The sequence below is a fragment of the Amphiura filiformis genome, chromosome 5, assembly GCF_039555335.1.
Source record: "Amphiura filiformis chromosome 5, Afil_fr2py, whole genome shotgun sequence".
In the NCBI taxonomy this organism is placed as follows: Eukaryota; Metazoa; Echinodermata; class Ophiuroidea; order Amphilepidida; family Amphiuridae; genus Amphiura; species Amphiura filiformis.
The window spans coordinates 32530534-32558286 of record NC_092632.1 but is presented as its reverse complement, the minus strand read 5'-3'; the positions used below and the strand labels follow the sequence as shown (position 1 = coordinate 32558286).

Below are 27753 nucleotides of genomic sequence, written 5' to 3'. Positions count from 1 at the left end.
TACCAATTTGGGCCTTTTTGTTGTACTACAGCTTTATCAAGTAAAGCCAATCTCATGCCTGGCTGTAGTTAATGTTATTTACATATTTATGAATATTAATGAGCTTATTTGCATATTTTTATGAATTTTTACTAATGACTGTTTAATTATGAACCGCGTAATTCTAGTTTTGGGCACTTCTTCCATTGCAGTCTTCAATTATTCTTTCATAGTCAGTGGATAATTTGATCTTGGGTTTGTATATTTTTGAACCGTTTGCATGTGTTGTGAAAGGTGAAGTTGTGCACCCAGAATTTTCTCTTTGTACTTTTATTGTATTGTTCAAGTTATGATGGTTTCTATGCTTCAATCATTCTTTATACAATCTTTATGCAGGTGGTTGGCATATTTGGCCTATTCTCTCTTTAGAATTGGTTTAGTTTCACATGGGGCCTTGATGCATGAAGATCCCTACTATGCTGCTTCTAGTACAAAGACTTATTGCTCTTGTTTGAAATTTCTAGCTGATTTACTGTTGTGTATCTTCATTGATCTTCATATCTTTATGAAACCCTTTGTTTCTTGCCTATCCTTCATATAAACATGTACAAAGTTAGCCTATTGGCAAGACATTAAGGGATTATGTGTATGTCTTGATACTAGGCTAACTCTGTATGCTCACATGAAGGTAATGCCTTGTTTCTTCAATCTATTACCACACCAGTTAGCTTGTGTGTCTTGTCATTTATTAGTATGTAGTCCATGCTCCATAAAAGAGAATAGTAGATTTTGATTTCTCACCATTGAAATGATAGAGTTATTTTGATTTCTTCTGTACATGGATCAGGCCTATGTTACTTTTCTATTGATGCTATGTTATGGTATTTCTCATCATGGGTAAGCAAGTGTGTCATCTTTCATGGTGTTGTTGGACATTAAAATAAACCCAATTCCATAAGGACAGATTATTAAACACTTGAATTTAGCTTTCACTGATCTTCTCTTCATCACCGAGTATAAATTCAAAGAAGAGCAAATTTGTGGTCAATGTGGTCAAATTTGAACGTTTCTAGTGCAAAAGCATGGCAACTTATCTGTGGAATCGTGCTGAGCTTTAAATGAAATTTTGTAGTTATAGTACCATCAAGTGATAAACCACACAAATAGGACACATTTTATCCTAATAATTTGATGAAGAAACACTGTCCATACCCCTAAGGTAAGTATATCAGCACAGTCACAATAGTTCAGGAGATTACGGAGTAATTAATGTTACCAAAATATTCAAGTTGCTGCCTTCCATTTTTCTTTCAAGCTGAAATATTTCCATTTTTCTTTTCATTTATACAACTTACAACAGGATTCTCCATTCACCAGGGACATGGCAATCAAGTTTTTGATTATTACAACAAGTCATACAATTTTCTGCAATATTGCAACAAAATCATCCCTTGTACTCCTAATCATTTATTATTCATTGTTGTGATTACTTATTACAATTGGGGACTGTGATTGAGGTTAGGATTTGATTGATTTAGTTCACCCAGAGTATAGGATCATATAGGAACACAGAAAGCGGGAACTAACACATACTGTGTGCTCTTTTGCCTTTCACATATTTTGTATTTTGACAGTGCTGTGAGAAAAAGATTCCCTAGATTACTGAAATTGGTGAGTTAATTACGCATTTGTTTTCAATGTCGGCTATGGCTATATGCCAACATGACTTTTACTATGTGATATCTCCATAGAAAGTGAGGAAGGGTGACAAATATATGTAATGAAAAATGTATCAGAAGATGTACCAAGCCTCTGGGTTGAAATTGGCAAAAATTATTCTGTTTTTGTTACTGCGCATGTTAATTATGTCACAATTTACACTCGCATAAATTCACATAAGTGGGCCTGTCAAGTATTATACAAAGTGCAACTAGCGTCCAACTGTGTGCACGCCTTTCTAATGATTCAATATCCATGATGTTATAGTCTTCGTTAATTGTATTTTAACTCTTTTGAGGTACTCTCTGTACTTAAAACACCATGTGTGCAAAAATGTTGTACATATTTTTGTATGTTACATATGATTCACAAGCTTACCTACATTGTTTTCTTTTAGGATGGCGAGGCAATGCCAGCACCTATTATATTACCTGATATAGGAGAAACTACAGCACTACCACCAATCCAGAAGTCATTCATGGTCACCCCAGAAATTGAAGGAGTCCTCACCAAATTTATAGAACAGTGAGTACTAGATATAATACCACATGGTATTGGCAAAGGAAGGTTGACTTAAAGAGGCAATCATTTTCTAATTTATTTTTATGGCATTTGTTCAAGTTAGTTTATGTCATTTACTGATTTGATAGTCTGGTCACAATGGTTCTTTAAATGAGTTGCTAGTATGTGTGATTTTTGGTGGTTTTTTTTGTAATCCTAAATAAAATGTAAATTTTTACTCACATTTTAGTGTTTTTTCACTACTTTAGAATTGCAGACAAGAACCATGTTGATTATGAACATTCCACATGAAGATTTGCTGTTATGTTTTGATACCTAATTGGTGGGAAATGTGAAACTAGGACAAAAGGGGAAAAAAAAATTGAAACAAGCAAATATATGGCAGTACCAGCATATGAGTCTGATGGTAGACCTTTGATTTTGGGTTATGTGTTACAAATAAATCATTGATCCAAGTAAAAAAAAAATGAAATCTGATACTTATTATAACTGTTACACTTAGTAACTAAAGTATTTTTTATTTTTATCTTCTTAATTCTTCAACAGTTTCTATAATGTGTTTGACTCTAGCAACAGACAGCCACTTCTTGAAGCGTATCATGAACAGGTAGGTAGCAACAACGGTGTGTGTAAATGGAGGCAAATAAGGATGTACATGAGAAATATCTGGTTTTATGCCTACGTCCATGGTTCCTGTATGGTATTTCTATATCTAAAACAGCCTAATAATGCATTATAACCATTGAGTGTAGTTGTTGGTCTGCACAGTCAGCACTTACGTAATAAAACCTTTATCATGTCCATGGTAACAATTTCATCTCCTACACCTCTTTCATCAGTGACAGACACTGATGTGTATGTTTGCAGTTTGATAGTAAAAACTCAATAGCTTGGGTCAATGTCAGCAGTTGCTATTGTTGATATGTGTGTGGGGATGGGATGTATCTGTAGGAGGGACTGGGTGTATGTGGTGTGTACATTGTAGTATTGCACCCCCCAAGACTATCCAGCATGCATGCTAATCAATTTCTTCTCCTATGCTCTTGACACTAGGTACGGTTTTCTCTGACAGCGGCTGCAGGTGCAAATGCTCCAGCTCATATAAGGGCCATATTCAGTCAGTATATCAGGGACAGTAGAAATCTACTAAGAATTGATGATGGAAGTAAGTGTGTATTTGTTTGTTTGCCTGTTTCTCATATGACAAATATTTATTTGGGCTAAAAAAAGACTCAAGTTTGTTTCGTGTAGGTATCCTGAAAACCTAAATGTGAAAATCTTTTTTTTTTTTTTTTTTTTTTTATATTAAGAGTCAGAGAGAAAAACAAAGAGGGCACAATGCCAATCACAGGCAAAAGAAGCAGTTAAAAGAGAGGAAGAAAAATACTTGAAATGAAGGAACTGGTATTGGACAGTTAACTTGAAAACTGAAGGGATTAATTGAGGAAACATGCTGTATTTCAGTTTGCTCAGTTTACTGATTGTTGCCTTAGTTCAGTGAGGTAATTTGTGTGGCTGAACAATTACACCTGCTGTACAGAGGAATTACACAAATGTTTGATCTTAGTTTTGTCTGGTACCATATTTTAATCTGTTGTTATGTTTTTTTGCGTTACAGACCTGCGAGTTAAGCTATTAAAACAGGGCAAGCTTGCAACTGTAGCTTTCTTAAATGAAATGCCCCAGATGCAGCATGATACATCATCATTTCAAGTTGATGTGTCTAGAGCGGAGGTAAGTTGTCCTGATCAGATATCTAGCACATTGACATGGCTCTTATATCCCCATTGTGTCTATCTGTTTGTGTTCTTTTTCAAACATGTTATGCAGCTATACATGTATTACCCCTTTTCATCATACGAACAAATTAACTTGTACATATAATCAAAAGTTTGAAATATTATGGTTAATTCTTCCCAGTGATAGTGATGCTAAAATCTAAAAAAGCTTCACAATCTGATTAGGGTTAGTATAAGAGCTATGATTATGGTTATGGTAAAGGCCAATATTGTAAAGTTGCTTCAAAAAACAGTTTTACATAGCAACTTCCTTCTCAATAATTTATTGTCAAAAATGAACTGTATTTTTATCTTTCTGGTTTTTTTTCCAGCCAAACCTGCTAGCATTTACAGTCCATGGTGTGTTCAAAGATGGTAAGTGTTCAATTTCTTAATGGTTGCTTGCTACTTCCTATTCCAGAAAAATACAGCACAAATTTTTTGGGATTAAAAAAAATATCCTGTTTTGCCAAATAAAACACAGCTAAATCCTAATCCTTTAGTTAGTTTAACTGGCAATAATAGTCAAATTTTGGTCAATTTGTGGAAATAAGAGCCCAAAACGTGCATTTTTAGGGTATTTTTTGTATGCTGTGACAATCAAGCCGAGGGATTTGTACAAAGATGATTTCAAGTTAAGTATTTAAATTTTGGGAAAATACATCTTTTTCATAACCATTAAATAATAAAATTATGAGCTAACACTTGGCCAATTCAAGAAGAGCCTCGATCTGGCAGCATGCATGAATGGGAATTGAACCAGTCATATAACATTGCGTTAAGTTATGTAATTCTTCCTTTCATGTCATGCCAGTTCAAGCCTCTCCTTGCATCATGGCGGAACCGTGCAATAGGCGAATACTCAATATTTTGAATGCTTAGACTTGTGCCAAGCCAAGTTTAAGAGAATTTTGCGACTTGACTTAAGAAAACAATCTGTGACAGGTGAACAATGTACAATTTGCCGTATACTTGATTTTATTAACCAATACATTTCAATTTGTTTGTTCCTTCAGTTCAAAACAAGAGTGGGGATCAACCTCTGATAGCATTCAGTAGATTCTTTATCACAGTGCCAAATCCAGCAACGGGTTGTCTGATTGTCAATGATGAGCTGTGCCTAAGACCACCAACAAGCAACCAAAAAAGGGTAAGTTTGAAATACTGTTACCCCCTGACCAGATTATGACAAGTAGTTGTGCCAGTGCATATTGATTTCTAAAGTTATGCAAAAATGATTTGGTTAGGTTATATTTTTTCTAATGATCTATAAATCTATAAAAAAAACTGCACTTTTTTTCACTTGCTTCACTGATATTTTTTCCATCAAAATCAATCAAGTTTTGCACAAAACAGTTGTTTCTACATGCATGCAACAAAAACACAACATAACTCAAAATCTGGGTTTGTCGCCTTACGAGTTAAATATTTCTGATATATTTACAGGCATACAATGCTGTACAGAGTGCACATGGAAGGGTTTGAGAAACCATCTAATCATGTTTAGGTTCCCTTAGATAAACACTTGAAAAAGTTGTTATTTGATACTTTGTATTGACTGCTGATTGATCCAATTGTGTGACAATTTTGTTTCTTCATATTTGTGTTTTCTAGACTGCATTCTGCATAGCAGCACCCACCCCATCACCAAGCCCAGTGACAGTACCAGTGGGATCACCATCCCAGGGGTTAACCCCAGAGCAACAGGCCATGGTACAACAGTTCATCCTGGATTCAGAAATGAATGCCGACTGGTCCTTGAAGTAAGTTATTCACACAGTTTTTGTTTGGTTTCAAATTAGGTCTTAATTAGTACTTGTCACCACCTGGGTGGAAGATGTGAGGGGGAGAAATCTTCAAACTTGAAACACTAAGGTTGCTTATATTTGGCCCCTGCATAGGCTGCATAAAATATGTGTTAGGGACTATGATTGGAGGGCTTAGTAGTGGACTAGTAGTCCAATGACAGATTCATTTGGAACATGGTAGGGTGAAAAAAACTGATAATTCATTATACCATTTCATTTTTGGGTCAAATTTTGGGTCAAACTCAAAATTAAAAACCTGTTGCAGGAAAACTGAGCTTGCAGAGTTGCAGATACAATATTTGACATACGTTGAAAGATATACTCTAAGTATATAAATCCTACATGAATTTAAGAATTTGGCAAAATGCTAAGAGCTGAGCATCACCTTAAGGTAATAAGTGGAATATATTATTTTTCCATACAGGTGTTTACAAGAAAACAACTGGGATTACCCGGCATCAGGCCAAGTTTTTTTGCAGCTGAAGGTGAGCATTTATCTATTTTTTATATAACATGGGGGAGAAGGATACTGTGAGAATGAACAATATTAGGTGATAGTTAGGTCCAATATTTTGAGTAGTGGAGGGCGGGAGGCCGGTGCAAATTAAATTAAATATTATTTGAATAACTGAAAACTACCATCATGACCCTTATTCTAAAATGAATAAAACTTGTTTACAAATTCAGTTGAAAATCAACACTTACAAGCTAAACCACAGCCACTGAGAATGAAGTATTAAAGGATTAAAGAATGAAGTATTAAAGGTATTAACAGTCTTCTGGACAACATAGTCTTTTAAATGATTTATAGAGCGAGAATAATGGATAATTTTTTCTCTATAGAAGATTATTCAGCCAGATTATTGAGAGATGTATAAAATTGATTATAAAAACTATGTGTTTTTTAGTCGGTTGTATTTTTGTGCAATTTTGAAAATGAGTAAACACGTGATATTTAAAGTTATTGTTTCGCATGTGTACGTGTTAGAATAAATTAACATGATAACACCTTACCTAACCTAATTTTTATCATTTACAGCAAAATGGCAGTATTCCACCGGAAGCATTTGTGAAGTAGAGGAAACTCTATTTTGTGTGGGCCAATTGATTTCAAATTTGGCCGAGGACATCCAAGATCTTGTTTCCGCCGGTATTAGCTAGTCGTGAAAGTATTTCAACATCATTGATCTTTCAGCGCTGATGAGTTCTGAATGTATATTGCCTTGCCTATTACATCTTGTACAGTCCTTCACCATCAAGTAGCTGAGTATCTCAGTGTCATCACCTATTGGCAAAGCTGTACACACAAATGTATATAGCAGTGACAATGTGTGTATTAGTTACACAGTGATTTACATTTGGGTAAATAAACATTGTGGTGCGCAACTGCGCATAGACTGATTATATTGACAAATAACCACCACAGGAGGAATAGAAATTATACTTTATATGGATTTATAATTATTCCCACTAACTACCATTGCGCCCAACAGCTTTCAGTATGGTTTCCCAACCAGTGGGTCCTGGCCTCAAAATGAGGCTGCCAATTCCAGATTTGGGGGTCATGAGACTTATGAACAATTATGTCACAGGGTTGTCATCACTTTGAGGTTGTGAACCTTGTGCCCTTCTGGGTATTTCATACCCAGAAGGATGGTACTCGGGAAACTTGTGTATATAATGCATGTGGTAGGGTATTTCCATTGAACATAAGGAAGAGAGGAGAAAATTGTGATACAATCAAACAGGTTGGGTTAGTTTTTTCCATTAAATCCATTTATTGTCCCTCAAGTAAAGAAAAAATGGTAGCGTCAGTTAAGGTAACTTTTTATATATATTATGTATTTTCTAATAGGAGGATTGAGGAACCATTCATGGTACCAAATAAAGCATAAAATAGTTATTTAGTTTATTTCATGAAGCTAGTATGATCAAACTAACCTATTTATGCTTGTTGTAATAATAGAGGTATCACTGAATAGCTTTTTTAATTGGCAATAACAGTAAATAAAAAGTGAAAATTGGTACTGCACGATAAACCACACATTGTTTGATTGTATCACATTTATGGTGTCGAAGATGAGGAACAGATGAGGCGATGTCTTCTCGTCGCAAGATTGCCTCTGCTGACGAGTAAAAAAACATTCAATTTGATGTCAAATTGGTGTGTGTTGACCTATATCATACATTTTTGTTATCATTAGTTCAAAATGGAACAAGAATGGGTTCAGTTGCCTTTTTAGAAGGTTATGATATAATGATATCCAATTGACAAACTAAAACTTATATAATGTCATTAAGGAGAAAGGAAACTGAAACATGTGAAAACTCAAAAAAGATTATAACCAGAGAATTTTTCCTGTCTCATTTTACATGAAAGGGATATACTCTGTTTCAAGCAAATGACTATGTTTTTGTAAATTATTTCAATAAATTACAAGGTACCAGTTGTCATTTTGTATTACAAATTGGACATGAAATTGAACAAAGTTCTTTATATATTTTTCATGTTTGCTTGTGAATAGAACATATTTGCTTGATTGATATTTATAAATAGGATGTGGATTCACATTCTTGTCTGTGAATGGAAGATAGTTATAGGCAAAATATCTGATTCTCGATCATGAGAGCCAACTTGGGTACGTACAGATATTTGTGTCAAGCGTACTACGCAAAGATATATGCTTATGGCACAAGCACATCTTTGGAGAATAGACCAATTACAGTCTTTGATCTCTTGATAGTGTTGTTCTGTGTAAAGTATGCTGACGCAACAGTATGCAGAAGGTACATCCTCTCATGATCGAGAATTTGATATTTTGCCTATAGTGCAGACAATTATGAGAGAGAGTCTGTTACTTGTTAAACAGTAGTGTTAACATTTCAATGTAGCAAGATTTTTTATATGATATTATAAAATTACTCTTCAATTAGTAAGAGATTTTTTTTACAACGAAAAAACAATCACATATGATAGTGCTGTGAGGAAAATCTTGATTTTTCGTAGTTGTGCACCCAGGTTTTTTTGACAATTTTGACCTGCCACTTCACAATCATGTATATATCTTTCATAGCATACTGTTATTGCATGAGGAATGTCACTTTATTACAAGTTGTTATACCTTTCATTTATGACCTGCTTGCACACACACTGGTCAAAGAATATGTATTGAGGGATGGAGATCCCTCCTTTGTTAAATTTTATAAGACAGTGGACAACGTTACACCGCTGTAAAGATTATCTGTACCATTTTCCACCTTGGTGTGGTGGTGACGTCAATGTGCATTTCATTGGGCGCAGCTTCAAATCGCTGGTGCTGGAATACACATGCCATCGCTTAAAGATGTCACATAGATTTGTGCATGAAATGGCTGCCTCATCGTGTTGACATCACTGCCACATCGGGGAAATATGGTATAAAGAGTTGCCTGTGAGCTGTGACAAAAGAATGTTTTGTAGGACTTTGTATACTGAAGGCCACATAGTGGTGTAGATAGCATGTTTCATTATTTTAGGAACTATTTTTATTGTTTGTATATTAACCAGTATTGAGGGATTGTCCTTGTTGTGCTTATTGTTATAAAGAATTCACATTTGTTCTGTCAATCAATTTTACTTAATTCATTTCTAAAGAAAAAGCCTAAGTGTATTGCATCCTCTATTTTATTATGGAAATTGGTATTTTAAATGTGGGGTACTTTCGAAGAAGAAAAACTTTCAAACCTGGCCTTGTACCAAATTGACCATTTGCCTGTTTCCCATAATGCATAGCACCATGATATGTGTAAGCTGCATAACCCCATGTGGCAGGTGCAACTTGAATTATGAAATAATTTTGATCATAGTGTATAAAATGCACAATAGGTAAATTGCCAATAATATCTGGGTGTGTGTTATTTGAGACTATATGATTATCATTGATATTATGTAAATATAAAACAAATATCACATAATTTGATCGTTGTACTAGTAGGGGAATCTCTATGCGTCATCCAATTCAAAGCACACATTGGGCTCTTCCAGTTGAAATCCATACACTCCCTATGGAAGACATGACCTTAATCTCCCACACAGGAGGTATAGATTTTAAGTGGAGTCACCCATTCAAGTAACCCCATTTGAAATTCACACTCCCTGTGTGGAAGGTCTAGGTCATGTCTTCCATAAGGGGTGGATGGATATCATCTGGAATAACCCATTTTATTGTACATGAAGATAATACCCAAATCTACTTTTTTTGATGGCATAGTTTGTAAGAATTATTAATTGAGGCCATGAGTTAGATGCAAAATGCAGTATATCCAAAGGCTGACTTATGATATTGTGTAAACATTTTTGTATGCAGAGTTATTTTAATATTTTAATGAGTAAACTATTCATCTTGTATTTGGGAAATATTTTAGTACGTAATTTCTTTGTTAAGATATCACTATTGATAAAACGAGAACACAAGGCAGTTAATTATGGCATATATTGCTTTTTTTTTTTTTGCATCTGACATTTTCTAGGAAGGCCCTGATTTCTTCTTAACCTGTGGATATAATTATAAATGGGCTCTTCCATTTGCAATCCACACTACCCCTGTGTAAGATGTTAGAAATAACTTCCACAGGGGAAGTTTGAATTTCAAATGGAATTATTACATTAACCAACTCTATTTGAAACTCACTCTACCTCTGTGGAAGATTCAAGTTGAATATTTCATAGAGGGTGTATGACCTTCAAATGGAGCTGCCTAATGTGTTCATTCCATTTGAAATTCTTACTCTCCCTATGGAAGTTATTTCCAAAATCTTCCACTGAGGTAGTGAGGATTATAAATGGAATAGCCCTATGTCCTCAAGTTTCTCATGGTCAAATATATTTGACTATAAACCTATGTAAATGTTGGGGTGTGTTTGTAAGAGCTTTGAAGCATTCTAGAGTTGAATATTTATTCAAATTTATGTCAGATTGTTACAGTAGTGACAAAGGAATGATGCGAAATTGTTATGTTTAATTTCAAACTTGCAGATATTGGGATTGCTTAGAGCAACATGTATTAAAGTGATTGATTCATTGTTTATGTGTTTATTGAAAAGTAGAGCTAAAACTTCAGCATGAAGTTATTTTAAATACAGAATATTTTTATGAACATATATTTAACACATTAATCTTATGCCGTATAAAATTTTGTGATTTTCTTATTTTGATGATGTAAAACATGCAAATATATTATTATTCTGTATTAATCAGTACTAATGTTAATACTCACAGCGCTTGAATTCGTTGTGCAAAACATGAGTCTTATATCTGCCAAATTACTCCTGATTTTCTGTTTAGCGATCTGCTGACAAGTTAAACTTACGTAATGAATTCTGGCTCTTAAAATTGAATTTCAATTGGTATTCAGGCGACAAAAAAATCCAAACCCTGTTCTACAGGTCCAACCAACCCAGATTTCACCTTTTTGGGGAAATATTTTTGCTATATATATGCATGTAAAAAAATTAACAAAGCCTGACTGACCAAGTCTGCCTGTAGAACATGGTTTTTATTTTTCGTCGCCTAATGTATGATTTGTTTCATTTCCTATGGACCAATAATTGAAACTTGTAAAATTAATAACATCATCCAGTCACATAGGGAACAAATTAAAAGTTTGACGACGTCTTATACACGAAAGTCCTTTCATGGGGCGGGGGAAGGGAGGAGGTCAAAAAGTCTGATTATTACATTTGTAAAGGGACTAGTTAAAATATGGTCAAAGTTGATTTTTCGAATTGGAATTTTCAACATTTCACACTTAAGTTTCAGGGAGGGATGGAGGGAGGATGTCAGCCACCTATTGAAAGCACTTTCGTTTTTATAGGATGTCGTCAAACTTGTGGTTTGTTCCCTAACACTACATATAGGTGTTTTTTTCCCAAAGCTTGATTTCTGCTTAAATTAATTTGTTTTGTGTAAGAGATGGTATGTGTACATGATACACATGTGATCTACTTCTGTTGTTGGTTTTGTGTATGTAATTGAAGAGAAATAAAAAGTATTTTTATTGAGGGTTTGCCATCAACCTGTTGTTGGCTTTGTAAATAATGTACATAACATAGCATAGTGTATATTGAGTTGCATGGTTGTATTGTTTGCTCTTTGTTATCTTTATTAATTATAATTATGTTTCGATTGTTTGTATATGGCTCAGGAAGGAGTCGACTGAGATGCATCATTGAGTGAAATCAATTTGAATTGTATTAAAATGTTATATAAATGCTGACAATAGTTCATTTGAGTGTTTATTATTGCACCAGCAAGTTGAATTAAAGCCATAGTGTATTATATAGACGAATCCAATTTCACGCAACATTTTCTTGAGGCAAATTTATTACATATTGATATGGGGATTTATTTGGTGGTATGAGATCTGAAAAGTGTTATAGTTTGTGTTTAGGATATTTTAGGTTAGGATTAGGGTTAGAAGTAAGGTTAGGGTTAGGTCAGTGTTAAAACAGTTAGGATCAGAGTTAGGATTAGAGACAGAGTTATGTTTAAGATCAGATTAGGGTTAGGGCTTAGGTTAGGGTTAGGGCCCTTGGGGTTAGGAAATGGATTAGGGATTATAACTAACTTGCTGGGTTTTCAAACTAATGGCCTGTCGGACAATCAACCTGTAACCAATTTTTGAGTGAGTTACTGAGTAGTTGGTGTGAGGGGGTGAGTAAGAATGAGTGGGGGTGGATAGGTATGGTTGAGCAGTAGCATTAGAATATAGAGGGAGGGGTCGGGGACCATAATATTTTGTTCCCGTTTTACTGGGACTTTTTTTGCTCACACGCAAAATTTCAATTTCGGGCAATATTAGCCACAAATGAGGTATGTGGTATGTTTTGCTATTTTGTGACCCAAATCAAAGTGATCTGCTGTACTGAAAAGCAAATGTACAGGGCAATTTTATATATATTTTAGGGGGGGGGGGTCCCTCACAAAAATTTAGGGGTGTGTTTTCCCAAATGTCCTCCAGTGCCACCCCACTTCCGCCGCCAATGGGGGTGAGTGAGTGCATTCAGCTGTGAGCAGGTGGCGAGTGGCATGATAGAGCTGCCAACTTGTGAAACCGCCCGGCCGTATGGCATTTTCCATATACTCAGTTAGTTTTGTGGAGTTTTTTATCGAACCCCAACGGTTTTAGCTTGTATTTATATTATTTATTTATATTATTTATTAACATAGGCCTATTTGTTTGTGATATTTCAAGCGTTTTAACATTTCAAAATAATCCCATTCAATTACACGGTTGACGATGGAAATTTACTGAATTTAGATAATGCACGGCGACCACCACCTGGCTGTGAGAATAAAGTGCACAAGTTTAGGGTATGAGTAGCCAAGTGAGTGCATGAGTTTAGGATATGAGTAGCCAAGTGAGTGCATGAGTTTAGGGTATGAGTAGCCAAGTGGCACATGAGTTAAGGGTATGAGTAGCCAAGTGAGTGCATGAGTTTAGGGTATGAGTAGCTAAGTGAGTGCATGAGTTTTGGGTATGAGTAACCAAGTGAGTGCATGAGTTTAGGGTATGAATAGCAAAGTGAGCACATGAGTTAAGGGTATGAGTAGCCAAGTGAGTGCATGAGTTTAGGGTATGAGTAGCCAAGTGAGTAGGGTATGAGTAGCCAAGTGAGTGCATGAGTTTAGGGTATGAGTAACTAAGTGAGTGCATGAGTTTAGGATATGAGTAGCCAAGTGAGTGTGAGTTTAGGGTATGAGTAACCAAGTAAGTGCATGAGTTTAGGGTATGAGTCGCCAAGTGAGTGCATGAGTTTAGGGTATGAGTAGCCAAGTGAGTGCATGAGTTTAGGGTATGAGTAGCCAAATGAGTAGGGTATGAGTAGGCAAGTGAATGCATGAGTTTAGGGTATGAGTAACCAAGTAAGTGCATGAGTTTAGGGTATGAGTCGCCAAGTGAGTGCATGAGTTTAGGGTATGAGTAGCCAATTGAGTGCATGAGTTTATAGGGTATGAGTAGCCAAGTGAGTGCATGAGTTTAGGGGTATGAGCGGCCAAGTGAGTGGATGAGTTTAGGGTAGGCCTATGAGTAGCCAAGTGAATGCATGAGTTTTGGGTATGAGTAGCCAAGTGAATGCATGAGTTTAGGGTATGAATAGCAAAGTGAGCACATGCGTTTAGGGTATGAGTAGCCAAGTGAGTGCATGAGTTTAGGGTATGAGTAGCCAAGTGAGTAGGGTATGAGTAGCCAAGTGAGTACATGAGTTTAGGGTATGAGTAACCAAGTGAGTGCATGAGTTTAGGATATGAGTAACCAAGTGAGTGTATGAGTTAAGGGTATGAGTAGCCAAGTGAGTGCATGAGTTTAGGGTATGAGTAACCAAGTAAGTGCATGAGTTTAGGGTATGAGTAGCCAATTGAGTGCATGAGTTTATAGGGTATGAGTAGCCAAGTGAGTGCATGAGTTTAGGGGTATGAGTAGCCAAGTGAGTGCATGAGTTTAGGGGTATGAGTGGCCAAGTGAGTGCATGAGTTTAGGGTAGGCCTATTAGTAGCCAAGTGAATGAATGAGTTTAGGGTATGAGTAGCCAAGTGAGTGCATGAGTCTAGGGTATGAGTAGCCAAGTGAGTGCATGAGTCGCTAGGGTATGAGTAGCCAAGTGAGTGCATGAGTTTAGGGGTAGGCCCCTATGAGTGGCCAAATTAAGTGAGGGTATGAGTAGCCAAGTGAGTGCATGAGTCTATAGTCTGTCCACATAGAAGTACAAAGTAAATAGACCTCGGAAACTGGAGGTATGAGAATAATTATTTCAGCGCAATGCTTCTTTGGCGCGCCAACTGCTGCGCGATTTGTACACCACGCTCTTTACGCGTCGCGTGTGACGCAAAGCATCAACCCCCGATGCCACAGATTTGGTTTGTACCAAGTGGACAGACTGTAGGCACATTGGATAATTACTGATAGTTTGGTGCGGCGCAACAGGCAGGTCGCGTCTGTGTGACATGGGGGAGGGGGTAGGATGGTGAGGCGGTGTCTCCCCTGAGAAATGGGACATTTTCCAAAATGAAGCCGCAATTGAATCCCTTTTGCACCAAGCTATTATTGGATTGCCCGACGCAGGATGGCGGGGGGGGGTTCCCCCCGTGAAGTAGGCCTATAATTATTCAAAATAGAATTTTACATAGGCCTATTTTTAGCCTATCAACATACATTCCATCGAAATTTGAGGAAGAAACATGAAATCAGGTGATCTGGCAATTTTTTGTACTTAGGCCATCTTAATTAAATCCTGTGTCTCAAAGCTGCTGCACGCGTTAGTAAAATCGTGCGTGTAGCCGTATAGTCCTCTTTGAAAAAATCAAGAACTTTCTTTTTTTTTCAGTTTTTTTTTCTTTTTTTAACAAAAAGGCGAAAATAAAACTCAAAATTTGTATATGATTTCAAGTTTTCGATTTTGTCGCAAACTTTGGAGTTGGACACGAAAATAATAAAACAGAAGAATAATGGTTATGATGAGTACATGTGAGTAAAGTGCACTGAGTCAAGGGGGTGACACTAAACTCACGGTTGTTCTATTAAACACGCAAAGCAATGACAAATCCCGCTGGTTTGCTTGGTAGAAAATGAGTCCAGTTATTGATCGGTTATGAATATTCATGTTCGACCCTTGATCATGTTAATTACGATTGACAAATAAAGCCGCCATTCAGTATGCGAACTTTGTCTGTTCAATGCGAGTACCAAGCTTGAAAGTGCGCCCGCTATGAGAGCTGAGACCATTGACCTCTGCACCCGTAATGGCGGACTGGTATTTCCATTAGGCACCAGAGATATGTTTTTATTGAAGTCTGCTAATTTGAGAAGAGAATGACTTTTTACAATAGCAATGTCGAAATTAGAACTTGCTATCAATAATGCGATGGAAATTCGAGAAGGTATGAAATACAAGTAGTATTTCAAGTCAAAATCTTTTACACCACATCTGACCGATCAGAAATTAAGACCACTTCATCCCTTATTCATAGGTCTATCACCAAACACCGTTGTGGAAATTACGTAACCAATGTCCTTGAACATTTTAAGATCTACGGCTGTTTTGACATAATACAGATAATATAATTACATTGTGATACTCTATTATATATCTTTGGGAATTAACATTTCTTTTCAAAAGCAGACCAATGGTGTTTTCTTGAAATGAATCTGATATAATTCAATATTATTGGAATTGAATTCTACATGCAGCCAGGGACGGCCACGCTGCACCATCTATAGCTTCAAGTTGCTTCAGTCGGTGGAGCTTTGTACTACAGACAATAAAAAGGCACGTAAATGTCACATTTTATAAACTTAATACATTTAATATCACCCCTATTGTTGTATAAAGAAATCGTGTATAAAATATACCAGCTTATACCAGCTTATACCTATATACAGAACGGTGATTTATGCATTAATTAAACATGCCTGTACACTTCCACTGGTTCGAAAGTCTTTCGAAAAGGCGCCGGCTGCATGCCATGACTAGCGCCATCTATACGAGCTGAGGCCAAATTTAAATAACAATGCGCTATTTAAATAACAATGCAGCTCATGCTAATGAGATAGTGCCTTTTCCTATCAATTATTCCATGACTGAGTGAGAGCATGGTAGGTATTATAGATAGCCTACTAATATTTATTTATACCTACCATGGTGAGAGAGTGAAGTGTGGCGAGTAAAGTGAATGCGATACAGCACCTAATTAATATTCATAACCTGTTGTAAGTGGTGGTGTAGTGTAGAATAACATTATTGACATTGACGACCAATTTTAACGATGAAGTTTTACCAAGTTTGTGTCTATTTACGGTACTGAAATCACAAGACAGGTACCATGCTCAACTAAGTGTATTAAATAGTTTGTAAACATGATGATTTAGATTGTGTAAGGTTCATGTGGCAATGAAAATAATGTCATTAACAGTAAGCTTAATTCCCGTGATTTAACCTGCTGAATTCGGCACCATGGCATTACAGTATGCGATCAGAATATAAGGGCGCACACCACCAAATCACTCCGCGAGCGATGTAATGTGGATGAGTTCCGGTAAAATCGAAATCTTTTTAGAGGTATTTTGGGTCTTTCTGTGGACTTGTAAGGAAAAGGAGAAGCATGTTATAGCTTAAATAAAACATTGAGACCTATACATGAACTTGGATCGCCCCAAAAGGTGCAAAACACAATTTTTGAATAAAGTAGGCCAGCGGAAAAAAAATGGCCAGAAACGGGTTTTCAGGGTATAGAAGGGGTCGAAAATGGTCATGGTGCTGTTTAAGCGCCCATATCTCGAAAATTAATCACAAGACTACCCGTACATTGAAACATATATTAAATTTTCATCGATTTGCAATCGATTGGTAGTATTTTATAGTCAATTTGTTGCCGAAAAGGCCTAAAATCGCGCACGGAAAAGGTGTGTTTTCACGTGTGTTTCAATGGGACGCTGTATTGGTGGTGTGCGCCCTTATAAGGCATATTGGCGAATTAGGCCTGTCATGTAAATCAGGTCAAAAACAGGATAGATATGTGTAAAATTCCGATTTTATGGTCTGAATTAAGTCTTAAGAAATCACTTAATGATTTTAAAGCTCTTTAAAGTGAAAGTATGATTTAATTTTCTTAATTCGGATTGTTAAAGTTCATGAAAGTGATGAAAAAGAGCTAAAAAGTTAACAAATTCGGTTTTTAGTGAGTTTTGATTAATTTAATATCATGTTTAAATTTGAGCACGTGTCCTTAAAACTAATCAAATGTCAGTTGTTTTCGGGGCAAAATGAAACTTAATATCAAAATATGAATGTGTAGAAAATGTATAAACTTACTTTTATTACGTTTAAAGAAATAAAAATGCAAATATACCATTCAAAAAGACGCTGATACGAGTGGCGTTTTTGAAGAAAATGGTGATCCCTGCTAGAATGGTCAAAATCACAAAAACTGTATATTTTCTGTATTGGACGCATGACTACAAAGGTCATTTTTTCTAAATCTATATGTCCTAGAGTAATAAAACTTGAGGATTCAACTCAAAAGTTAAGAAAGTTTCTAAATCTATGACAAAAAGAACCGATTTTGAAACTATGTCTTTTATAAGGCGCACACCACCAAATCACTCATGAAATGCGATGTAATGTGGATGAGTTCGGTAAAATCGAAATCTTTTAGAGGTATTTTGGGTCTTTCTGTGGACTTGTAAGGAAAAGGAGAAGCATGTTATAGCTTAAATAAAACATTGAGACCTATACATGAACTTGGATCGCCCCAAAAGGTGCAAAACACAATTTTTGAATAAAGTAGGCCTGCGGATTGAAAAATGGCCAGAAACGGGTTTTCAGGGTATAGAAGGGGTCGAAAATGGTCATGGTGCTGTTTAAGCGCCCATATCTCGAAAATTAATCACAAGACTACCCGTGACATTGAAACATATATTAAATTTTCATCGATTTGCAATCGATTGGTAGTATTTTTATAGTCAATTTGTTGCCGAAAAGGCCTAAAATCGCGCACGGAAAAGGTGTGTTTTCACGTGTGTTTCAATGGGACGCTGTATTGGTGGTGTGCGCCCATAATGTTCCAACTTTGAGCTGGTCGTTTTATAAATTATAGGAATGTAACTTCTGCCTGTGTCATTTTTCAGTAAGCTTATGCTGGTTTCATACTTTCTGGCTGCCGCTTGCCACTGCACTGAACGGCATGATTGATGAAGCTTCGTCATGGATTCATGCCGTGGCGCTGGCATGGCTGGCAGTGGGTAGCACGAATGCTGGACGGTTCGCACCCTTTCAATTTCGGACCCGTGCACTTTCGCCCCCTTTTTATACCGCGGGTATTGTGCTGCTGTTGATTGATGCACGATCACGATTCAAGCATATCTACCATGTCTACTAAAAAATGTCATAAAAAGATGATACTAGGATCACGAAATACTCCTTTATTAAGATAGATGTCATTTATGCGTCGGACCCCTATAGCCTGATCATGCAAACGAAAAAAGAAAGAAAGGAAATAAAGAAAGAAAGGGAAAGAAAAAACGAAATCCAAAGAAATTAAGATGAACTGAACAAATCTAATTGATAGAAATAAATTGATTGTTTAAAACTGTTTATTATGTGCAGCAACATCCAAAAACAAAACAGGGTTCAAAAGACAAAGCAGCTTTCTTGATTAAAAAAAAGAAGAAAAAAAAGGCACTATAAAAACGAAAAAAAGGGAAAAAGAAAAGAAAAATAAATAAAGAAATTCATCTCCTTTACACGATCTTTTATCTAAGAAATAGATGCTATAGTACATTATTGACATCTTCGAGTTCAAACATCCCGCCTTAAAATTGTCGGCATATTTAGCAGATTAAGATATAAGATGTGCCGTGGTGTTAATAAAGCATCGTCATAATGAGTCCGTGATTGACAGGCCAGTAAACAAAATGAATCATGAACACATAAATGTCAATCATTTACAATGCAGAATTGGATAGCATTTTTTCCACAAATTTGTTTATTTACTTTATGTTATTTATTAAAACCATATTTATACAGGGCTACCTTTCAGATAAATCTGCTATTACAGGGGCTTTGTGTCATAAAAACAATATACATAACAATTTGTAGAATTATACATAAGCCCTATATATGTAAGAATTTTTAAAAACATAAAAATGCATAAACATCAAATAATCATACATCAAATATATCAAAATTCATTAAAAGTATTTACATTTCTTTTGTTTTATACAATTTACGTAACACTTGTAGAAATATATATTAAATTAATTAAGAACACAGACAAAATACATCATTCATTAAAAGACATAAAAGTTAAAACATTTGGTTCATTATTTACATTTCTCATTAAAACGAACAGAAAACTTCCTGATTAATAATATTTTACGATCGTGCGTCAAGAGGCATATGGCACTTTTATGCGTGTCTGTTTACGGTACCCTACCATTGATTGGACCCACACCATACCCGGCGCTTTCCCGTAAGTCATTCATTACATAATGGGTTGAAGAAGTCACACCTAAATGTATACAGTCACGCGGCCGCGTGGCCCGGGGACTTGTCAAGCAATCGACCGATGCACGGGTGTGTTCTGGGGACGAATATATGCGTGCTACTGCCTAGTCACCGTAGGCTACCATTGCATTGATTGAACCCATGTCACGCCCGGGCGCTTTTCGGCGTACTAGTGGCAGCTAATACTCATGGTGAAGAAAGGTGGTGAAAGTCGGCACAGCATTATCGCAAAGCTGCTGCAGGCATTTGTTTTGCTTGTGCGCATTTGTCTTTGAGAAATTTGCTAAATATTTTTTTCCATTAGTGTCATGTCAAAGAAGATCAATTCGACAACATAAAGATGGGATAAAATTATAAATTATAAGCCATCATATTTTTGGCCATATCAATATTAGGCCCTATAAATTTTATACTTTATAGGCCATAAATAATTGAATACTAAATTATATAGCCTATTATAAAGTACTAATAAGGTAACATAATTCTAATAACAATAATATAATAATAATTAATATAATAATAATTAATATAATAATAATAATAATAATAATAATAATAATAATAATAATAATAACAATATAATAAAAATAATTAATAGGCTTAAAATAAAATAAAATAGAAATGAAATAAAATAGGCCTAAGTAAAACAAAATAACAAATCAAAAACATAATGAATACCAATCTTTAGTCGAAGCACATTTAATATATCGTAATAATATAGGCCTATTAAATTCAATCGAACCGGAGAGTCCATCAACATACTATTTGCTTTTGTACACGCTGGACCCAGTACCGGTACTGCAAACACAGACAATCAACACTCAAAAGTCAACCAATACTATACACATACAACACCCCACTGTACCGCCGGGAGTTGAAGCGATCGATCGTGCATCATTAATCAACAGCAGCACATTACCCGCGGTTTAAAAAGGGGGCGAAAGTGCACGGGTCCGAAATTGAAAGGGTGCGAACCGTCCTGTTTCCGGTAGCACTTCTTTACTTGAGAACTCTAGCCTAGGCTAGCTTCGTATTTGTACATAATAGTTACACATTCGATGCTAGAGTGCGTTGCTATCATTTGTCAGTCCGACAGTGGTGCAATTTTTTGTTTGCAACGGAGGTTATTTATTCTGTTAATTTTGAAATGTGGATGAAAGTTATGAGCCAACTGTATTTGAGCAAGATTTGCCAACATGTATTTTGGTCAGTCTAAAATTTTGCTGAAGTGTAATTTTAGCAGCGTTTTTGATGTGATCGCCTGTTGTGATCATGATCGGTTGTGTTTACTTCTGAACATTGCTTTACATGGCGTCATGCTTCAGCGAATCCGACTAGATTTTGAATGCAAATGGTCTCTAGCCTAGAATGTGAAGCTATCGGTGAGCAAATTCTTGGCTAGAGTTCTTGAACAAGTGGCACGTAGCATGACTCTGAAAGCTAATGTTGCCGCTGAGTAGCATTCCTTCAAGTGCAGATTTCACAACTGAATAATATCGCAATGTGGTTGCGGGTATGTGCTGAAAAGATATAATCGCGACCAAAATTGCAATTTCAAACACAATTTATTTTGTTGACTTACCTTTATCTCCAGAGCATAAGTAATAACATTTCCTAATTTGTTTAATCAGTGAAGATTCCAACCATCAAGACCGTTGAAGATGTCAACATTCCATGAGCATACCGTCCGCACTGCCTTCTGTCCATCTCACTTACAAATGGGATGTAATGGTGTTTACTTTGCACTACCTTATACTAAAACTGCCATTGGAGTATGGAGTCTACAAAGTTTAACTTCTATGGTAGGTGTTAAATGCTAAACAAGTACCTAAATGAATTGTTATCTTCCTCAGGAGGTTATGCTATCTTCCTCATATTACCTGAATTTCTACTTCAATCATCATGAACATTCAACAAGCAATTGGTTTTCACAGTCAGTATTATTTATAGCTTCTGCACTTACCATAATTGAGGTGGCAGCATTCCCAGCAAGGATGAAATGCAGTGTACAGTATCGGGGGGGGGGGGGGGGGACCTGTATAAATTGCCTAGATTCATTTGAGGGTACTCAATGGGACCTCAGATCTTTACTAAATAACTCTCTTCAACCTATCTGGTTAAAACCCTTGAATAAAGGGATGACTTCAAAACCCAACCACTGGCCGACAGTTGACACCCTGACAGAAATGGTGGTTGGGCCTGTATTCTATTGTTAAGAACAATATAATTTGCCAGGGCACAGGTAGACGATCGTGATTGCTATTTGAATCCCCTTAACATTGTAATAGTAAAATCTATTGATTGCAAAGAAATTAAGTTTTGATTCTTGTCAACAGTTCCTAATTTCCCTCTTTTCTGTGTTTTCTTTGTATTACTGATTCATCTGCCATTAGCCACTGGAGCTTGTAGCTCACAGGAAAGGAGTGACGGCTATAGCATTTGGAAAATGTTACAACCCTACATCACTATGCACAGCTGCAGAGGACTATGTCATTGTTTGGAATGTGGAGAAAGCAAGAGCCACATATGAAGCAGGTAAAATAACATATTCCAATATGGAAGTTGAAATAAAAGTTATATATGGCAACTAATTTAAAGTACTTTGACAATATCACCCAGGAAATTCCATATGTCCATGAAGGGCTTAAAGAGACAACTCTTTGCTATAAGGGCAAAATCCCAGGACAGTGAATTGTGTTTGTAACAAAATTTTTATTATTTTGTTCAGTATAGGGGGTGCCAAATAACATTTCGTCGACGGGCCTTAAAGAACTTTAGCAAAATTACCCTCGATTAGAGAAAAGCGAGGGTAATTAATTTTGTGTCACTGGTTTCATTTTCTGATATTGGATTTCATAATTTGATCTTATATACCTCGACACCTGCTGATGTTTGACCTTTTGCATGTCAACACATTCCTGGTGCTCTGAGGTCAGCTGGGCAGGGGAGTGAGTTTCAGGGCTGGAATTGCCAGAGGGCATATTGTAACGGGACCGAGCTTGCCCCTAATACTTTTGTAAACGACTGATGGAGAAGACTAGCCTTCTAAACATACAAGTGGTAGCGTAGTATCAAAGACTAGAATTCTCCCCAAGATATGTGGAATCAGTGATGCATGAAAGGAGACGTAACAGGTAAAAATGAGACTTGACAATTCTGTTTTATATTTGCTTCTTTTGTTATATCTTGTATTGTTATTTTGCTCTCATATTTGTCTTATCACATCACAATTCATAAATACAAGTAAACACTGGTAAATACACAATCTCTGTTGATGATCATGACGATATTTCCTTATTTCTCTGTTTTAAATCCAAATAAATTACCAATAAATGCTGCCGAAAAGTACATATACTATCTGCTTGAATAATCGAAAAGCATAAAAATACAATTTAATCAACAGAATCTCTCATCACATGACATAGTCGTAGGCTAGGCCAAGGCCTAGTAGGCCTACTACAGAGTATCCATGCCTGTACACCAAATACGAGCTTGCCATGCAACAATGAATGCACATAAATACAGTGCATAATTTTCCATTGGACTTGTGCATGTGTGTGGCAAGTCACTTGCCCCAAATTAGGCACAGGCGCTAGGCCAAATCACCGGAGTGCATAACCACCCTGGTGTTGCCAGTGCCACTATTGTGGTAGCCAAGCTGCCCCTAGCTCAATCTGAGCTCCAGAGTAGGGCGTACTTGCTTTGGTTGGCAGTGCTTACCTTCAAACTGAGTGAAGGTTTGGGTGGACTATTGTCCACCAAGCAATCTGATTAATTTGCGTCGTGCACGGCCTTTATATACTTTCCTGAACGCTTCATGGAACCTTTTAGCGGCTGCGTTCAAAGCGTAAGCTCTTACTATGGATATCGCGCAGTCACTCCGTCAGGAGCTCACTTTCGAAAAGATTTTGAACATGACGAAATTTAATAACTAGAACTGCTAGCGTTTTTAAATCAGGAATCAAACTGATGACCCCTTTTGACCATGTAAAACATAAAAATACTCAAAAATATCTTAAAATTCTACATCCTTAAACAATTACATCTTAAATAATCCAAAGTTTGATCAACAAAAGTCGTTTTTAAGGAAATTTACAATTTTAGGAAAAACTTGTTTACGTTCAGACGATTGCTGGCGGGAATTTCAAAATGACAAATCTAAAATTCTTTGCAACAACACATGAAAAACCTGAATTTTGTCCTCAAGATTTACTCGTAGACGGTATGTAATGCCTTATTTTGTTCCTGACAAAATTATTTACACAATATTATAAGATCTCTGTACAACTTCTAGCAGAATAGTGAAATTTTGAAGCCAAATACGCACGTAAGACATGACAAATTTCTCTGACGTATTTTCAACCCACGGCAAAAACTGACGATCGACAGGTAAACAAATCCAAATATTTACAAAAATATACCTTGTGCAGAGCCATGCAATCATTTTAAAATGCATAATCACAATCAAAAACTACCACGAACACGTGAGCATCGTGACTTTTCTCTAAATATGAATTTGACAAGAGCTGAATTCGCCCATTTACAACACACGGGAGGTAAGCTTAAAAACAGGCCAAAAATCTGAAATCGCATTTTGGCTCTCCGTTTCACTACCCCTCTTGAGACTATTTCGTCCCCGAAATGTAACATGCATATAATTATTTAACTTCATTACAATTAAAAAAAAAAAATTAGAGCATTTCCTTCACAAAACTTTAACAGTAAACAAGAACGGTAAATTCACTCAACCATTGTTTGGTGACAGGCTGACAATAACATTGTCGTGACCTCGTGACCTCAAAAAGTTTTTTAAAAATTTGATTGGCTATTCGGCAGATTTACAACTACATACATTATAAAAACAATTTCATTTTATATACAACTCTATTTCACGTGCAAATTATTATTAGGCCCTATGTTTACAAGTTTTATACAAATCTTTCACAGTATCTCTAGCATATTAATCATTTAAGCATCTGGTTTTTATGCATACTCTTCTTCACCAATAAAATATATAAATATTACAAGAACCATTTAATTCACCTTCGTGCACATTTCCATCAATTCCATTTTCAAATGAACAATACCAGTTTTAATCTTGACTTTCGAGCTAATGAACAGAAGTCTGTCTCTGCATCAAGTTACACAAAACATCATTTTTGCCATCAATTAATGATCGATCAATTTATTTAAGTTCAGATATTATAAAAGTTCTATATTCCTCAGCGTCCTTTCTTCTGATGGACCTTGTCTTCAGTTCGATATCTTCAGCATCTGAGAATCTACATTATCATACCTCTTTCGCAACTCTCATGAGAAACTGCCAGATTGGTTCACCGTCGATCATGAGAGGAAATGTTGACTGCGCCGCCCTTACATCAATTATGCAAGGTGTAAAGAAACCATACATCATCCAATAACACATTTGACCTGGTAAAGAATAACCATTGACTAGTCAAATATCACTTTTGCCATTCATTCTTGCACCTGAGTTCTATTAAGTCCATGTAGACTTTCTCAGTTGGCAATCCACCCAAGAGCGAAACTTGATTTTCTGTTGCCGATGGGCCTACATAGTCTGACATTGCTCTGAAAACATCATGACTGCAATCAGCGAGTCACCGTCGCACCAACCAGAGTTCCAAAATCATATGATCTGCATAACCGGCCCGTGGTGATGCCTCAACAGTATCAGTAGAAAATGAGATCTAGTTGATTTTCATTTGTTAATCTTCTTAAGAGCACATGCCAGTATACTGACGTAAACTTAGCTATCTTCAGTAGATAGCACGTATAGATCCAACGGCTATTCAATGAAGCAACCATTATTGTAGGCTTTGATGTCTGTTATTTAACTGTAGCTATCTCCATCTCCATTTTGTGTTGCTTCATCTGTCTTCGTAATCTTCAAAATCTGACATTCAATTCAGAATTAAGGCATGAAATCTCATGTAAAACAACATGAGTGCCCGACAGTCAACACTGTCCATTTTTTCATGGTGATGTCTCCATGCATGTCCATCATTCCAAATGATATTAAGAAGAGTTGTGTCGAAATAAAGTGAGGTGTCTTTCACTTTATCTAAATTAAGAAATCAAGAATATTGTTCTTTTTAAAAGAACAAGAATTTCCCAGAGACAAAACTTGATCAAAAGATTGTCATGTCAATACCGCTGCAGTCAGTAAAGTCATATCAAACTTCTAATCACGTTTTGGCTGAAATAAAATTTCATTCATGAAGTTCTTTTTATTGGAGGCTGTTCCTCTCAGAGTCGAGTTATTATGATTACATAATAACAATAATAAGGAAAACAATTTTTATATACAGGGTCTACATGTCGAGTAGACAATCCGCTATGAAACACGTCTATAAATTATGATGATGATGTCGGCAAGGCCTATACCTGACTTCAACGTCATAAAACAGTAATTTCATATTTTAGCGGCAAGGAGCTGTGAGCAGGCAGGGCAAGACGTCGGTGAGCCCTTTTCCGGACTTCATATACACCACAAGGATCAATGACTATACGGCGAGGGCTTTTCCGCATATCATTATCCCATAAACACGATAACTTCCGTCTCCTTGAATCTTCCTCGTAAAGCTATTTACAAATTATATACAATCAGGCATTATCACTGCCTGTGTGCATGATAACTGGTCACTCTTCCAGGCTCATTCTAATGATGGCAAGTCTCCTGGTGCAAATGAGTTGGTGCACATGCCAGATAGTGCCTATACCATCATGACCGTCATCAAGTAGCATAGCTGACCTCTTCCAAAGACTCATCTGAGATGACAACTTTCTCAGAGTGTCGGCGTATTGACCAGATGAATTCCATTCACCTCGCCTATACGGTCAACTAATACCGTCCGATTATCACTGGGTACCTGCTAGTTGGCAGTCTTCCCCATTTATCAAGGGAATGTCCTGACCACCAGTTAACTGTCTCCTTACAGCTAATCGTCTCCTGGCTCGCTTCTAGATGATGGAGACTTTCGTGTCTTTCTCCGTTCTTGAAACTGCTTGAGCATGCCATCTGGCAGGGTAGATCATCACAGTCTTTCCCAAGTAAGGGAGCATGCGGCCTGGTTAACTTTTTCTGGATCTTTAAGAAAGCTAACCTTCTCCTGGCTCGCACTTGTGATGAGGGAGACTTCCGGTTCTTTCTCGATGATCTCCCAGTCTTCTGTGAATCGACTCTCGTAAGTTCATCATCCTTCTCATCTTCAAATTGCCCTTTAGCAATTCCATCTGCATTAGCATCATTTTGATGCTTCCTGTACTTTTCAGCTTTGTAAAAAGCTTCAGTTTCCACGGCAAAATTAATTGCATCATCAAAAGTAACAGGTTTTGCACGCAGGATGTTTAATCGCAACTCGCTTTCTTTGATAGCACTTATGAAGTATTTCTTTGCTATCTCCTGTGAGAAAGGACTTGGTATGGTTGGTAAAGCTAGCTTGACTAACTTCCTGATGTTGTGAGCTAGGTCCGGCAATGACTCTTTTGGGTGTCTTACTCTGTTATTGAGTTTCACCCAGAATAGCTCTTCCTGATTTTCGGTTCCAAACCTCAGGTTCAAACAGGCCACAAGTGAGTGGTAATCATGCCGTTCAGTCGGATCCAAATATCCCAGTACACTCTGAGCAACACCTCTCAGACTAGTTGCTAAACAAATGGCTTTGGTATAATCATTCCATTTATTCCATTCAGCAACAAGTTCGAATTGTATCAAATAGTCTGACCAGGAATGTTTAGGCCTACTTCTCACTGACTCATCACTTTCATGATCATTAAATTCATCACCAGCTAATATTTCTGAGCTGGTATCGGTTGGAGAAGTATCAACACTATCTTCAGTCGCTGCCATAATAAATCGTGAGCCAAAATCTGTTAAAATCTTGAAT

At 36.5% G+C, this 27753-nt stretch overlaps 2 protein-coding genes across 2 annotated transcripts in view; both read left to right on the top strand.

Moving 5' to 3' along the window:
- The first annotated feature begins 946 nt into the window (after positions 1 to 946).
- On the top strand, positions 947 to 12063 carry LOC140152990 (nuclear RNA export factor 1-like). The gene is made up of 10 exons (XM_072175560.1): positions 947 to 1650; positions 2096 to 2223; positions 2767 to 2827; positions 3274 to 3385; positions 3839 to 3954; positions 4331 to 4373; positions 5015 to 5148; positions 5613 to 5761; positions 6231 to 6291; positions 6846 to 12063. The coding sequence occupies exons 2-10, from the start codon at positions 2108 to 2110 to the stop codon at positions 6882 to 6884; spliced, it is 831 nt and encodes a 276-aa protein (XP_072031661.1). The 5' UTR covers positions 947 to 1650; positions 2096 to 2107; the 3' UTR covers positions 6885 to 12063.
- Positions 12064 to 16566: 4503 nt separating this feature from the next.
- Positions 16567 to 27753, top strand: part of LOC140152989 (WD repeat-containing protein 27-like) — a 73553-nt gene continuing 62366 nt past the window's right edge. The window contains exons 1-3 of the mRNA XM_072175559.1: positions 16567 to 16659; positions 21478 to 21648; positions 22240 to 22381. Of these exons, the coding sequence (XP_072031660.1) occupies positions 21508 to 21648; positions 22240 to 22381 (283 nt within the window). The 5' untranslated portion in view covers positions 16567 to 16659; positions 21478 to 21507. The remainder of the gene's footprint in view (positions 16660 to 21477; positions 21649 to 22239; positions 22382 to 27753) is intronic.